This window comes from Euprymna scolopes, chromosome 3 (assembly GCF_053919585.1).
Source record: "Euprymna scolopes isolate OS-2025 chromosome 3, ASM5391958v1, whole genome shotgun sequence".
In the NCBI taxonomy this organism is placed as follows: Eukaryota; Metazoa; Mollusca; class Cephalopoda; order Sepiida; family Sepiolidae; genus Euprymna; species Euprymna scolopes.
The window spans coordinates 95341190-95358689 of NC_136484.1; the positions used below are offsets into that span (position 1 = coordinate 95341190).

The 17500-nt window shown below is 33.6% G+C and overlaps 1 protein-coding gene across 1 annotated transcript in view; it reads left to right on the plus strand.

The window, feature by feature from the left end:
- Positions 1-17500, plus strand: part of LOC145261966 (uncharacterized) — a 620004-nt gene that overhangs the window by 102504 nt on the left and 500000 nt on the right. Inside the window, exon 7 of the mRNA XM_080119795.1 lies at positions 6246-6401. Coding sequence (XP_079975921.1) covers positions 6246-6401 — 156 coding nt within the window. The remainder of the gene's footprint in view (positions 1-6245; positions 6402-17500) is intronic.

The following is a 17500-nucleotide window of genomic DNA, read 5'->3' on the forward strand; positions in this document are numbered from 1 at the left end:
GATTGCTGCACACATTTTGAGCCAAATAAATAAAGTAAAATAAAAAGTATGCACTCATTAAGAGACTTTCATGAACGTCTTCTCTAATTTACATATGGTCCTCTGATATATACTCATTATTATCCAAATGAGATGGGGGGGTACACCAGAAAAGAAAAAAAAGCCACACTGGTTTCAAGATTGATCAGAAATATCTAATTCATTAGCAAAGCAAACAGAACCGTCATTTGCATGACATCTTCAAGCAAGAACATCTAGACGAGAACATTAATCAGAAAGTTTTCAATCTTTTTGCAAGTGCATACAATTTGAAGAATAGCCGTCTCGATTCATTTAGGGAAACAAATAATGCTTAATGATTGAACAGAACGCATGCCTCACAGTTGTGTACGGAATTGTGATGAGAATTGCTAAATAAAATACTTTTGCTGTTTAAGCTAAAATGTTTGTGTTAAGTATTAAGGTGGTCTGAAATAGGACAGATAGTAAACACGAATGTTGGGGTGGGGAGATGTTTAGTTCTCCTCCCACCACAAGAACTTAGACACCAGAAATGGAAAAGTAGGATTGAGAAATCAGCGCCCCCCCCCGCCGAGAAGGGGCACTCTGACCGGCAAAACGTCCCTGGGCAAGTCCCTCCCCCTCGGCATTCCCCAGTAAGGGCGCCTCAGGCGATTAGCAATAAAACTAACCCCTTCTTAAAGAGAGAAAGCAAAGCCTGTGAGGGTGGAGCTCCTAGAAGTACACAGGAACAGCTTTACATCGCAATTACCAGGGACCAGATCATTACAGAAATGGTCTAATCTCTGTTGATTTTTGGAGGCCGACGATATAAACACCTAGCCGGATTAAATGTGAAGGGGGTCACAATTTAAATCAGACTTTTTCATGTAGTCCTTCAGTTAATTTTTGTAGCATTTCCAGCATCCCATTCACCAACAGATGTGTTAATGGGCAATAGCAATATTTGGTGAAATTTGTTTTCTACAGTAATTTTTAAATATTAACTTATTAACATTATTAATTTCAAATATTAACTTATATCTATATACTTTGATTTCTTCTTCTTTTATTCTTTTTCTAACACACACACACACACACACACACACACACACACACACACACACACACACACACACACACACACACATATATATATGTTATCTTGTGGATTTCTCGCCATTAAAACTAAATCGTATTTCATATATTAAATCAATAGTTGCTAACCGATTTTGAGAAATTTTCATTTTGTGTTGTTTATCTAATGGAATAAAAATTCCAACCGATTTCATCGAATATATTCTATATCCGGTCATATATATCTTCCAGCAAGAGAAAGTTCATGTTGAACACCGCTATTTTTTCCATGGATAATTATTTATGTTCATCAACTAATTACATCGATGTGTTTGTTATGAAGAAAACAAAGATACAAAAAGAATATATAATATATATATATATATATATATATATATATATATATATATATATATATATATATATATATATATATATAGAGAGAGAGAGAGAGAGAGAGAGAGAGAGAGAAAGAGAAATATATAAATGAGAGAGAGAGAGAGAGAGAGAGAGATAAAGATACACAGCCAGATACACTTATTGTTGATACTGACTGCTATCAGACACTCCCGGACAATGCTGGGTCGGGCCAGCTAGTTTTTTACATGTTTTATTTGTCAGATCTTTTAGAAATGTCTACATAGACCCACTCATTGTCATACAGTTTCCACGTACGATTGTCATTATTCATAAGTTTCAACTTTTGGTGATGAGTTACAATGACATATTGCTTATACTTTTTAGCCAATAGGTATGTTGCTTACAATATAAGTTATTAAAAAAGTCAAACATACGTCCATTTATTGAATGTGACTACACTTATTGTGCCGTATTATAATTTTGAACATATTTCAATGATATTGACATACGGACTAATTCTTTCATAGACCATTACTGTTAACCTTGAATTATTTTCCTCAAGTGTAAGAACATATTTGGTAGCTGCTATTTGATATATGAGGTGATTGTCATGAATCGTTTTTTTTTTCTGTTTATTTTTCATCAATGATATAGAAATAAGCCTGTGAGCATTTTATCAGTTCAATAACTTGTAAACTGCTAAAAAAAATTGTGGCTGGCTGTGGTCTTCGTAAAATAAAGATGCCAGTGTGATTGAACGTGACGTCATACTTTTTGGTGCAAATGAAACATGTCGAAAAGTCAGGCTGTCGATAATGGATGACAGCGTGCGTAAAAGAGTATCAGAAAACGTTAAAAATTGCAATAAAAAATAAAGGAACACGGTCTGGTTTTTACTGAAACAGAACTATATTCAATATTAATTATAAAAAAAACAAACAAGAATTAGTTAAAAAAAAAAAAAAAAGTTAAAATAAATAAACATTGTTGCATGGATTTTATGGACTAAAAATCGTTTTATATTTTTTGACAATCTGCAAATAATTTTCTTTGTATGCAAAGTCAAACAAAATCGATTGTACTTTTTTTTTATTACAATATCAGCCTATTTGTTCTGTAGAAAATATTGTTCGTTACAATCTATGTAATTACGTGTTTCGCTATTCATTTGTCGCTTTACGAGGGCAGAGTTTAATCCAAGGTTGGTTTTTAGTGTGCGGGAAATCTAGCTCAAAAACGGGGCAACTAGATTGGTGTAACGTTACCCAACACGTCGTAGCCGCAGTCGCAAGCTAGAAAAACATAGAAAGAAAAAACTTCAACTCGCTTTTTTTGTGTGTTGTAGCAACGTCATTTAATTCCTCACTCTCCCGCCACGCTTTACTTCTCATTACACCTGTGACGTCATTCACGTGAGCGTTTTCTCGAATGTGTTTTCGAACATCATCACCATCTCTAACGTGATCCTGTACTAGAATGTGCTCTCTCATTTCGCTCACAGCTCGGTGTTTGCATAGTGTATCAATGTAGAAGGATGACTACACTAAATTATTTTATTGGTGAAAAATATAAAGATACAAATATAAAAATATAAAGATACAATTTAAACTTGAAAGGCCAATGAGCTATAATCATGAAATTACGAAACAAACAATTTTAGTAATTAAATAAGCAAGTTAAGAATGAACGATAAGTAATTGAAATAAAATAAAACCGATAATAAATTAATTTTTTAATTGTTATAAAAGTGAAAACCTATTTGTAAATGAATAAATTAACAAAGTTACTTCATCGTTCCTTTCGCGTTATTTAAATTGTATTTTTTTGCCCCAAAATAAAATTATTTTTAAAGTTTTAAACATATTTGAACTGTTTTAAAATTTCGTTTTCCCACGAAGAATTTTTGACATTAAAAAATAAACTTGGAACATAATTAAAAAACAAAAAAAAAGAAACAAGTTTTAACTGAATTTCTAGTCAATAATATTTTACTGCTAACAAATTAAAAAAAAACATGGTGTCGACAAGTGGACATAAAAGTTCAATTTCATATGTGGTTAAAATTCAATTAGAATATTTTATCAGGACAAGAAAAACGTTTTTATATTATACAAACTTATTATTGTGTATAAAAATTCTTAAATTGAAAGCCATGTTTAATTTTAGAAAAGTTTTTGATGGGTAGCTAATCTGTATAAGTCTTCAGATGAAAAATAGAGTTTCTGATGGGTACTTACTCTGTAAAAGTCATGTGACAAAGAATAGAATTTTCGGTGGGTAGCTAATCTGTATAAGTCTTGAACTGTTAAAGTTTGCAGACGAAAAGCAAGATTCCTTCTCGTGTGGACACAAACAATTATGTGTGGGGATTCTAAAATATCCAGTATGTTTTATTAATTGATTTCGGTTTCTGATTGGTTGCTAGCAGAGCATGGATATATCTGATTGGTCAGTTCCTACCACCAGTGTCTATAAGTAGAACTTTCCAAGTTTCTTTAATCATACTCTCCTCATTATTTTGGATGTTGGAGGATGAGTCTCTTTGCTACTCTGGTTTCTTGGAGAATAGGTAGAAAAGTGCAAGTCAAGAATCTGTTCTTGAGAATCAGCTCGACAGGTGCGGGGCCAGGAGCTGGTCCAGTACCTGTTGGAATGAGATATGCAGCTTAGATATTACCTAGGAGGTTCACCTTCCCAGGCCTTGCCACCCGGCTCTCAGGTGGAGTAAGTTTCATACTTGCTGCCTAAGATGCTCTGATTGGGGAATGACAACAGGGATGCCCAGGCAATTTTTGTTAAGCAAGAGTGCCTTTCCTTTAGGAGAACTTGCTTGACAGCCCCACTTTCCCGACCTTGTGTCACATCATGCTGAGGTGGGCAACATGTAAATCTCTACCTTTCTCATTATATCAAAAATATTGCAACAAAACTATTTTCATATCAAAATGTATTTGTCATCCATCTTGAATTTTAGTCCAGACGACTTTTTATATCTTCAAATCACTATCGGACTTTTACCTTAAAACGATATAAACAAAACCATCAGTATTCTTTGTAAATACCAAACAATTACTCGATTAAAATGAAATAATTTTAGAAAGAAATTACCACTGTTATATGTTTATATGTAATGTGTAACCGTTCCCTTTAAAGCCTCTTGTTTATCTGCTTAGCACCAACTACTATGACGTCACAAAAAACGAGATTCGTTAAAAGAAGACCACGGCTTTCTCTCGTCATGTCCTGCTAAATATTATGGACTTTCTTTTCTTACGATTTTAACTTGTACAGGCAGAGTCTGTACAATCTAAGTAGAGCTTAAACTCTGTTGAGATTTACTAGAAAAGCTTGCAGAAATCTCAACAGAGCTTGAACCAGGTCAGGAGGTGGGGGAGAATCAAGCCAACGCCTTTAAAGAAGGAGCATTCTGACCTTAAATTACCTGGGCAACCCATCGACATTTCCTGGTGAGAGTGCATCAAATAGTAAGCAATAAAATTACTTCACTCAAAAGCCACGTAGCAAGGCCTGGGAGGGTGGACCTCCCAGGACTATCCAGAACAAATACCTCAGCCTAACAACTAAAAGGTTACCAAAATGGTCCAGTTTCTGTTGGACTGATTGTTGAGAACGAATCGTCGACTGGTGTGAAACCCCAATCATGACCAACCACCAAATGAATGCTGCAAGCTGGTACAATTGATGTTGCTGGGTATGATCACAAAGATTTGAACATATTTATAGCCAGGTATGATAATAATAAACCAATCATGTAGCAGGATCGCTGTTTAAAATACGCTGAATGTTTTTTAATTTTTCAGTCATCGCTTTTTGTGCTTTTATTCTTTTTGCAGATTATCATCCTCATCTTCCTAGTTGTTGTTGGGGCTTGTGGCACAGTGGATAAAGGCGCAGAGTCTTTATGGTTCCAGTTGAACATTGTTTAAAGACAGTAGTTTCAATCCTGCCCAAGCAGATCAGAGGATTAGTTGGCCAAAACGTGGCGAGACGACAACTATGGAAGGCAGTAATTACTGAAAATAAGTTATAAGACTCAGCATTCCTATCCCGTCGTGATTAATTACATGAAGAAGGTCAGAGGATGAGTTGGCCGAAACGTCATGAAATATCAACAATGAAGATGAGGATAACAGTTTGCAAAAAGAATGAATGCACAAATTATGAAGCCTCATCTCAAAGGATTCAAAAAATAAATAAATGAATAAAAATAAATAAAAATAAAATAAAAATAAATAAAAATAAATAAAAATAAAATAAATAAATAATAAAATAAAATATATAAATAAATAAAATAAAAATAAATAAAAATAACATAATAAATAAATAAAAATAAAAACAAAATTAAAGATAGATAATAATAAAAATAGAATAAAAAATAAATAAATAAAAATAAAGAATAAATAAAAATTAACAGTAAAATAAAAAATAACGGGTCACTGCTGATCCTGACTGGATTAATACTACCATTCTTTACCTGGAATTCTTTTCTCTGATTGTATTGATGCTACCAATTTTTGCTTTGAGACAACTACATTTAATATTTGCAATTGGATAATTTTCTTTTCTCTACGATAGTTATTTCTTTTGCTTTCTTTTTTTTTTGGGGGGTGGGGTGGGGGATTACAAGATTATCTCTCCACTCAAGTACAACTAATAGAAGTAATAGTATGGTTTAGGCTTCAGACAGATACCAAATCTCCATTAGTTATAAAATGTTTTTGATTGATAAATGATATTCTGAATTGCATTGTGTGTCTTAGATTACAGAATAAATATTTCTTTAACAGCTTGCCCCCAAAATACCTATTACCTTGGAAGCGAGAAGGTGTGTCGCAAATGTCCTGGAAATTCTCATACCAAGTCGAAAGGCCATCTGACGATCAAAGACTGCATCTGCAACAAAGGATTTGAAGGAAACCCAAGTAAAGGAATCGAATGTACAGGTAAACATACAGTCTTCAAGATTCTTTCATAATTTAAATCTATGCTTGACTTGTCCACCAACTTCCAGTCATTAATATCCAACAATCTTTATTTTATCGCCGTTCAATGATATAGAAGGCCACTTTGATGATCAGTTAGTGGTGTGATCTTGAATGGGCTTCACACTCATTGGACTATAAGCTTCTAAGTTTTTGGTGCCCGGAAAATTAGGCAATGGAAAATTATGTAATTTTAACAAAGTTTGAGAATTAGGCAATTATGAAATAAATATCGATTGAAAATAGATTTTAGGCCCATTTTTGAGAGAGAGATATAGTTTTAAAGAGATGACATACCCTCCTAAAAAGCAATTATATTAAAAAAATATATTATAAATATTAACTGCTGTTTTAAACCAAATAAAATCAACTTTTCTAATTGAAGTGTCTTAAAAAATTTCAGAAAGGGTCGTGAATGTTGTTAACAATTTTATGATTGGCAGTTTTATGGGTCACTCTATATAATTTATATTTTAATTCAGAAACTGTTTGTATTTTAATCTTCAAACAGCATGTAATATGTAACAGAAAAAAAAAAAGATTTTATAAACTATTAGCTGTATTTACCCGGCGTTGTCTGGGAGTCTTTACACTTTCATTTATGTGTTCCTTTTTTTAAACAATATCCTTTTTCTTTTTACCACATTATCATTAAAATTAAAAAAAAATATATTTTTAAAGTTGAATTCGATTATTATGGTATAGTTTCGTCATAAATTATTAATTGAAACAAATTGATATAAAACTCTAAATAATTTTCGTATTTTTTTACTGTAAATTGTTAGGTGAAAGATTTTTTTCAAGAATACTTATATTTTTTGCTTTTTTATTAAGAAAATTGGCAGTAAACGTTTTTTTTTTTTTTTTTTTTGTAAGCAGATTTTTTTATAAGAAAAGATGCATGCTTTCTATGAAAACCGTAAATACAGAAAAGTTTGTTTTGGGAGAATTTACAAATTATTTTTTGTCAACAGATGTTATAAAATAAACAGAAAAAATACTCCCATCATCCAGGAAATAATTACAAAATTACATTTTTCTATTAAAAAGAAAAAAATGTCAATTTAGTGTTTCAACATTTGAACAATGCTCAGCTTCATCCAGTCGAGCCCTACTCATAATTGACGGAAAATCCTGAGGATTCAAGTCTAATTCTGCAAGAGTATCATTCTTTTTAATTTCGTTTTTCTTTTTCAATTTTTTGAGCGGATTATTAGCGATTACAAACTAACAAATTTAACCCAAATGCAAAAAATTCAATATGTAAAGATTTTTAAGGGGTGCTCAGTTTCTAATACAAAGTTGTAGGTAATTGATCCCCACTTATTGGAAACAATCAAGAGAAAGATAAAACCAAATTATTGCCCGTATGGGAGAGGTTCTTTTCGTTTTTTTTTAATTTTTATTTTTAGCAGATTATTATTGATTTGACACTCAGCTACCAGATTCTGCAAGTTATTTTTTTGAAATGCCTAAAATTCAATATTTAAAGATTTTTAGGGGTTGCTCAGTTTCTGATATAACATAAGTAGATATAAAAGTGTGTGGTGTTTTCAGGATTAAACGTGCTATAACAGTGTGTTAATGTTATTTTTTTTAGTAAAAATAATATTTAGGTTTGGATATAAATTCCTAAACTCATTTCACTCTAAATAATTTAGGTGACTGAAATAAGAATCTCATTAGTCACTGAACAAATATGCATCAAATTCCATTTAAATTTTAAATTTTCTTGACGTTAAATTTGAACTCAACCTCAGATCAAAAGTCTCAAACTCCAATCCAACTGTTCTCTTCTCTACACTGACACCCAAAATAAAGAAGACGGCTCTTTTATAGAGAGACCCAACCACATCTCATCGTCACATCACGTGATTTTCAGTCCATAAATACCAGGGGGGGGGGCAATTTTTATTTTCTCTTTTTTTTCTTTCCTAACACGAGCCGCACAATGCATGAGGTAAGGTTCTTTACTTTTAACCACATTTCTGAATAGTAAAAACGATCCACATTGGTCGCTTTGCTGCTAATATCCATTTTCGATGAATAATTGATAGGAAAGCGACTACACATGGTTAATTTAAATTAAATTTTAATCACATGATTACATTTTCAATAATCACTTGAATAAATTTTACCCATTTAAAATTTGTGAAACATTTCTAATATACCCATACTGCAAACAAATTCTGTTTAAATTAAGTGAGATACTAATCTTGACTAAAATTTCCTTTTAATGATGTCACGTGACTTGTGAATCACCGGCGGTGCATTTTCCCATATGAAAAATGGCAATATCGTTACAAAAAACAAAAAAACAAACAACAAAAAAAAAACACCTAGTTTATTAAATAAAAATTAAATATAATGTATAAAGGGTTCTGTTTGAAATTCTATTCTGATTCCCAAGTTTGATAGAAAGATTTCCAAATGCAAAGAAGGTCTGAAGTTACACCGACCAAACCATGAAAAAAGCCTTGAAGATGAGAACAATAATCTGAAGAATTCAAATAATATGAATAATCAATCCTCATCACAAATTTCAGAAATATATGTAATTTTGTAAACATAATTTTGTTTTTAGTTGTCACTAAATTTTTTGATGTTAATAGTAGTGATGGGACCATTCCAATGGTTTTTCCGGTTCTAAAATCGTGTAATTGCTTAAAAATGAGAATTTTGCAAAGAATCCTCATTTACATTTAAAAGTAGCTATAATTTTATAAGTTGGCAAGCTTTTTTAATGTTTTTTCTTTACGTAGTGTTGCCAAGATTTTTATAAACTCATTGTGAGATTTTCACTTGTGCCATTTTGTTCTAGTTCTTCACTCGTGCCATTTTTACATATGCTATTTTTACGGTGCCATTTTCTCCCCCCCCCCCCAATGAATCTAATATTTCCTTCAATTATCTCCCCTGTATAAGTCCCTCTCTAATACCGTTGGGCGGCCATTTTGAAAGCAGATTAAACTAAACAACTTCGATGGATCGATTTCGAATTTTGTTTTATAATTAGACATACTAATAACGGAATTATCTTCAAGAAATACCGGAAATTTTTTTTTTTTTTTAGCTGAATGTGCTTTGCTGAATCAAATATTAATTATAAATGGCTATGGTTTATGTTATGAGAAGCATACATGTTAAAAAAAAAATGAACTAAGGCTGAGATAACAGCCTTCTACTAAACCGGAATAACTTTTTTGAAACATAGGTAAGCATTAAAATACAAATACTTATTGCTGAAACGTGATTTAATTCCATTAACATTTATACACACACATGCCCTTCCATAAGTAAAGCCTATTTTTATTAACTCAAAATGTTGGAGAGCTATCAAGACTATTAAAACGAGCAACCTTTTGTGCTTCAGACTTTATTTTTCTACATAATCACCACTATTCTCAATGCACTTTTGCCAACAATCGGGTGGTGGCTGTGTATGAGCGTTCATGGTGCACTCTGTCGCCGCTCTGAAATCGACTAACCCATCTAACTGTGCTGACGAATACTGTATCGACTTCGTAAGCGTTCAACCGGCGCTGGTAAATGTCCATTGGCTCAATATTTTTCTGCATGGAAGAATTCAATGACGCATCTCACCTTCCGTCACACGTCCATGACCGGGGTTGCTTTCTTAGAGTCTCATGCTGTCAATTTCTGCAACAGAGAGATGAAAATTTCAGGTCATGAATGCATAAGTTCAGTCATCATAGCAATCTCCTCTGATTCATTCAGGCGGGATGAAAATAGGAGGCATTACTTTTGGAATGGCCCTCATATATAGTATATAATTTAAAACCAAAAATGATGCATTTTTAAACTGAATAGAACAATTTATTATTATTATTATTATTATTATTATTATTATTATTATTATTTACTTTAACTGCAACTCAACAATTACCATTAAATCCATGACTTTTAATGGTTTTCAGGTATGCTTACAACGAATATCACATTTAAATGTAAGGCAGACAAGTAGTTTTCAGAATATTGAGACTTTTATTATCCAATGAAAACCCTTATGTTTTCACTGGCAGTCATGTTTTGTTTCCCAACTGAACAGGTACAAATCCGCATGCTTGTTACAAAATACCCCCTCCTCATGTAAAGAATGGAGACTGCCATTGGAATTCATTATGTAATGTATTGGAAAAAATATCTTAATATCCAGAAAAATACTTACCTGCTCCAAATTTAAATGTGATATTCGTTTTCCGCATACGCGATAACCATTAAAGGTCGTCATTTTAAAGGTGAGTGTTGAGTTGCAGTTAAAGTAAAAATTTACTGTTATTATTATTATTATTTATAAAAATGTAGTAATAAAAGATTCTATTCGTTTAAAATTACATCATTGTTGGTCCCCCCGACAAAAGGAGAGTGGACCTGTAAATTCACCCTTGTCCGTTCATCCGTTTGCCTGTCCGCACTTTGCTCAATAACTACTCCTTGGAATTTTTTAAAATTTTGCACAAACATTAAACATGATATGAGTAAAAAAGTAATGGAACGGATTTTCCGGGACAACTCTGGTTCCCCCCCCCCCACCTCCAGAGGTGCCTTTCGGATTAAAATGGCTAAAATTGACACTTTTGTGCTTATTAAAAAAAAATTGATATCTTGGATTTTTAGAAAAAAATTATAACTAACTGATTTCTATATAATTTTGTTTGTCTATACTTTGCGATAACTCTTGGGTGTGCCCCAGGGGCTCTTTTAGGGCTAATAAAAACAATCTATTTTGGGGACTATTTTACCATATTTGTCGAAAATTTTCTGCGTATGTCTATTTAGCAGTTTTGCATGGTGTTGAACTCAAATTTAAGTATGTTAACGCCTTGGGCACTTTTGGTGCAGAACTCAAATTTACATATGTTGAAGCCTAAAACTGCACCGTTTGGGGCTAATTGGGGTGGGTGAGTGCTGAACTTAGTCATTTTTTTATGACTCGTTCTCTGTGCATTCACAAGGGACCATGCATGTTTCACTTGTTTGTTTTAATTTCTGTTGTAAATATTCATACATCATACATATCTGCTGCTTCATAGGATGTGAACATTTTTTTACATATATTATAAAAAAGTATTAACACATGTTTAACAACATCACAAAATTTATTTTAGGAATTAAAAGAATTTTCGCATCTAATAAAATCACTCCCGTCTCCAAACTGGGCTACAAACCGCCCCCCCCCCCCCGATGTCAACGAATATTTTATTTAAATCCGGACTCAGAGTTAATGTTGGGATTAATGAAGGACATGTCCTTGAAGATATTCTCAGAGAATTCGGAAAAACCCTACCCCCTAAAAAAATATAAATAAATAAGCAAAAATAAAGTAAAATATAAATTAAAAATATAATAAAATAAATACCGAATTGGAGACGGGGCGGGAGTTGATTCTATAACATCACCAATATATTTTACAGACATGTTAAAGAGTTCCTATTTACTTTCCCTCCCCACGGGACAGAGTTAGACACTATGGTCGTTTTTTAACGTGGAGAAGAGGAACAAAAATAAAAATAGTCTCAGTCGTGAACGATTTCTCCTTCACTGACAGAAAACAAGAAATTGAAGTGCAGCATCTGAAAAACATATAAGACATTTTAATGAGTTATAAACTTTTCACAATTTGACAAATCAATAAAATATTAAAAAATATATAAAAGCATCTTGTATTTCATATTTAAAAAATATATATCTTAATGTCGTCATTTAGAAATAGTGCAACCGAATTGTCCACATTTGGGACAGTCGCAAAGGTCAACCCAATTGCCGTGCAATGAAAGGGTCTCACTCTGGGGGAACGACCTTAATCATCGCCGTTAACCCGGTACAACATAAAAGAGGGTAATGGAAAGGGTCTATCTGCATTGCATAAACCTATATCCATCCATTCGATCTAAACTTCAATAAATACTGCTGCATAACCATTGTATAATAAAATAAATAATTGTTAATTTTATAAAATCATTCTCGATTCCTAATACCAAATAAATACCGGTAGAGGTGAGAAACAATAATACTTATCTGTAAAGTTTCCAAATAAATTATCTCTTCGTGATGTAATTTGGTTGTCTGGTAATCTTTGCAATTTGGCTTGTCATATGACTTTGTTCACCAAACCAAACTTTGATAGACACTTGTAAAGTTAACAAGCACACAACCAGGTGGGCGACGAGTAAAATTCCCAGAAATAGTTTGGAATGCAGATCCAACATAAAAGGAAGTATCACTCTTGGTGGAGTTTGAACAGGGATTTTACTCAGCATCTCTAATTGATCCTTGCTCAGCGTTATGGGTAGAGTCAGATAGATAGCTCTCTTTGACAAGGAGGTGTTTGACAGCCTTCCTGATGTCCCATAAAAGTAAAATCAATGTTGGGACTCTTTTAACAGATAACTGAATCAGTTCACCTTCAAATTCTTTGGTGAATCTTGACAAAGAGGATCAAACCCCAGCAGAATGCTCATCTAAGAAGGCGAAGTTAAAAGATTTTTCAACTCTGCCAGAAAAAAGCCTGTCTTAGAAGGTCTGTTCAGGATGAAAACTTAACAGAGAAGTTAATATTTAAAAAAAATCACAATCTCCAGGTAAACCAGATTGTGCACTAGGCACCGCCAAAAATGGCCGAAAAATCAAGTTGTTGTTTTTTAAAACGAAATTACATTTATTAAAATCCATTATTTCTGAGTAACTTTTTTTTTTCCAGAAAGATAAAACCCTGAATTTTATCATATAGAAAACAGAATAATGTAAAACTTTTTCTACTATTTTTAATTAAATTTTAAATGTTAAATTTTCCCAAAAAGTTAACAATTGACATTTTTTGTCTTGCACAAAAAACGTACATAAATATTTAAAAAAAGGTTTTTGAAATAATTAATTTATTTATTTGTTGTCTAACTAAGATTTAGGATGATTTTCTATGAGAATATGCAAAAATATTATAAGTGCCTGGATTTCAAATAATTCCACTTATTCATATAGGCAACCAGTTACTTCGCGTCGATCTAGAGTCTAGATCGACAATGTTTACGTTTGTAGTAGATAAAAAGCAAACTATGGAAGACCAAACAGGCCCCAAAAAACTTATTTTTCAGTGACGAAAATTTCAATGTATTATTAACGCTGAGGCTGGCCAGTACCAGATGGGTGACCATTTGTATGAGTTTAGTTTTTAATGTGTATGTGTGTGGGGGCCAGGCTCCCCAAAATGGGGGGGGGGCAATTTAAAGCAGAATAAAAACAAAATTATTTCAGCGTGTTTGGTCCACCGTAGTCGAAAGGCGGCAAACATTTTCAAACGGGATCGAAAAAATGATGCTATTTTTAACACAAAGGGCACAATATTTATCGAATTTTTTTTTGTATCGATTCTTCAAAGCATGCCCTGTTTAATAATGGCCATGCATTATTCGGCTCGCTAAAAAAAAAATTGTTAATTTATTTATCAAAGATTTTAAAATGGCTTTTTTCGTATAAATATAAAAATTTTTTTTTTTTTTTTTTGCTTAACTTAAATTAATTATTTTACTTAACATATTCACCGAATTTCACACTTCAAAACTCAAAAGCGGGATAATTAAACACAATCGAAGTTCTGATATTCAGACGTCAAAATAAGGTATGCAAACAATTTATTTTTTTTTAATCTATAATTCTGTCCCTTACAACAACACAATATGTTGTGTTCAGTTTCAGATGATTATTTTAAGCATATTTGTACCCCCTCAAAACAAGGGGGGTTTTGTAAGCAAACAAAATATACAAACATCGTTTATGAAAAATAAGTACACTGTTATAAAGTTAATTCTTCTCTTAATAATCGCTGAAAATTTCGTATTGATTGGATAATTATCTGATTTTTGGTAGATTTTTAAAAAGACGGTCCGTCAAAAAGTACTTACCTGTCCCCCCCCCCCAGTTTTGGCGGTGCCTATTGTGCACTGACACGAGCATTCTCATGACAGTTTCTAGGCCTTACTACTTTCATGTTGGCTCATGACAAATTAGAAGTGAATGTTTTATTTGTGACATCGTTACTGGAGAATTGCCATACAGGGCCTAAAAGGCTTCATCTGTCTGATTCGTTTCTTTTTAACAAAACGTCTCTTTCCAAAATATGTTGCGACTGAGAAACTCAATTTAGTATAATATAGTAACCTTTCAGAATATCAAAGAGAGGCTAAGAGATGCTACACGTTGACCAAGGTTACTTTTAACCGTGCATGGCAGGGGCGTCCATCTCTCTGAGGTGTTATACCTATGCAATTACCTGAATAAATGCAGTGAATATTATTCCCAAATGGTCACCCATCCGGTTCTGTTCAGGCTTAACGTCATGTCACGTCAGTGATCTAACAAGGACTGGTGGGCCAATATGATGGAGTTGGAAGGTTCTGGAAAATGTTGCCAATGATTTCATTTTCATTGAAATATCAATTCTTCAGGACCGTGAAGGTCACTCGGTAATATTTATTGATGACGTAGAAATGATTAATCAGCAGCACAGGTGTTCCAGAGGGTATTTATTTGCTCCCCCACCCACCGAGCAAATTAGGCACAAGGCCAATTTTTAATGTGAGGAGTGAAGGGAGGGGGAAGGGAAAAAGGGGACCAGCTCCCGAGAGGTGGGAAATGGGAGCTGGTTAAAGGTCAGGTATGTGGGGTTGCCCCCACATCTGGTCTTTGCTTGCAGCATTTATTTATTTGTTTCCCCACGTAGCAAATTAGGCACAAGGCCGTTTTTTGATGTGGAGATGGGGGGAGGGAAAGGGGAAACCAGCTCCCGAGAGGTGGGAAATGGGAGCTGGATTAGAAACTGTTGGTATGAAGGGTTGCCCTTTCAGTGACCAAGTTTAGATATGCGGGGTTGGCCCCACATATGGTCTTTGCTAGTCATAGCTGGTCTTTGCTAGTCATAGCTTTGCAGTATCTGTCGGAACAAATACTACACTTTGATCTTGTCGCCCAGGCCCCGGAGGGTGCGCGGGCCAGTGCACAGGTGTTCCAGAGAGTGAACAGTTTAAGAAGTTTCATCTCTCCAAATCATTGGTCATGCCAGCTAAAAACTGCAAAAGCTCTTTCGGTCAGTATGCATTTCTAGACGCTTGAATGTCAGGTTAGTAACCGCGATCTGTGGTGGTTTTCCTGTGAATGAGGATAGACTTTTATCAATCTCCGAGACAGATTAAAAGAAATCGGTGCTGCTGGGAGGAATTTCATTTTGAGATCCTCAAGCTCTTTTTTGAATTCCAACGTGTACTTCGGGAATTTTCTATCAATGGCTAGTACTCCTCTTCAGATGATTATAACTGTAATTTATTCACACAAATATTCTCCCCTGTCACATACTCTGTTGTATTTTTCTGAAAAGCAGAAAACATCCTCACAAAAAGTTACCATAAAGATTATTCACAAAAATAAACAGAAATAATAACCTTTTATTAATTAAGAATCCCACAAGACAAGATAAGTACATGGCTCATCTTCCTCTTGACGATAATCAGTTCACAATCTGGTGATTTTTGAGGGATTTTTTTTTCTCTCAAGTGTCTTGAGAAAGATATAATCCTAACGGTAGTGATTCTAACTTCCTGACGAGCAATATCCAATTTCTCTCGATCTTCAACCATAAGAGAAAAATCCTCTATAATCTGTCGCGGTTACTGCTCATATTGGTTACATATGAGGTTTTATTTTGCAAAATGTTCTAAAAGAAAATAAATATTGGTCAGGTTGAGGAGAGAAGCGATAGTACTTGTCTTTAAGTTTCGAAACAAATTGTTTCTTTGTGATGCAATGTATGGAAACCTTTACAATTTGGCTCGTCGTGTGACTTTCTCAACCAAACAATAACTTGATAGATACTCGTAACACTGATTACTCAAAGAAGCAAACTATAAGCTATCATGTAAATTTCACCTGTGTGTTTAAATGTATGTATGCATGTATGTCTGCCTAAAACTTTTGACAAGATTGGTATCACTTTGAGGCTCGACCCTTCGGACAACAAACATCAAATAATTGGTTGAAAACATTAATTCGTTCACCTTCAACTGGGCACTTTTCTACAAGGATGGGTCGCTTTTTTCGCCGATATTTTCGATTGACTAATCTTACTTTAAACCTTCACCACTTCCGGTTTGGCGATGGACGCAACGGCAAAGACGTCACGTTTTATTTTTCACGTTCTTTCCCCCCTTCACGGTACGGGTTCGAGCCTACCTGCTTCCCTTTTTTTTTTTTTTTTGTTCAACACACACCTCCAAATACCCGGGAAACGCCGTGCATCCAGGCTAGTTAAAAAAAAAAAAAAAAAAAAAAAAAAAGGAGAAGCATTACTCCTCTCCTATAACTACAGTTGTTGATCATGTGATACAGGTCATTTGACTCCAGTAAACTAGTAGGGTTAGAAAAAAGAAAAAAAAAGATAATGATAACCTTTGGTTAATGTAAAATCCCACAAGACAAGGTATATATATATTATTCGTTTCTCTTCTGACCACAGTCAATTCTCCACAATCTGGTGGTTTTAAATTTTTTTTAAGTGCCCCGAGAAAGATTTAAGCCTAATGGGAGTGATTCTATAAAATAGCCTTTAAAAAGATGCACTTGTACGTACTCCTCGCTTATGCTAAATCGAAAACTACTTTTTATATAATCGTTATATACATTTTATTTTTATCCAATGTTATAAATTTACCAAAACTATTTCTAGAATCATGAAAAGTTCGTAAGAGAATACACAAGCAACAGGTGTTTTGCTGAGCATAATTCACAGGTAAGTGTATGCAGTTACCTGTGAATTTAAGCTAGAAGATGAAAAACATTCGAAAATTCCAAGTTGTAGAAGTAATAATCTAAAATAAAATGTTTGATTTGTTCTAAATATTTATCTGCCTCATCTCTTGGAAAGGATGCCGATGAAAAAGTGGGGAGATTTTAAATGACTTTGATCACAAAAAGGTGTAGAGTTCCCAACTCCAGTGGCTCGAGTTATTGCGCTTTATTAGCTTCCCCACGCGAGCAAAATGTGACACAAGGTC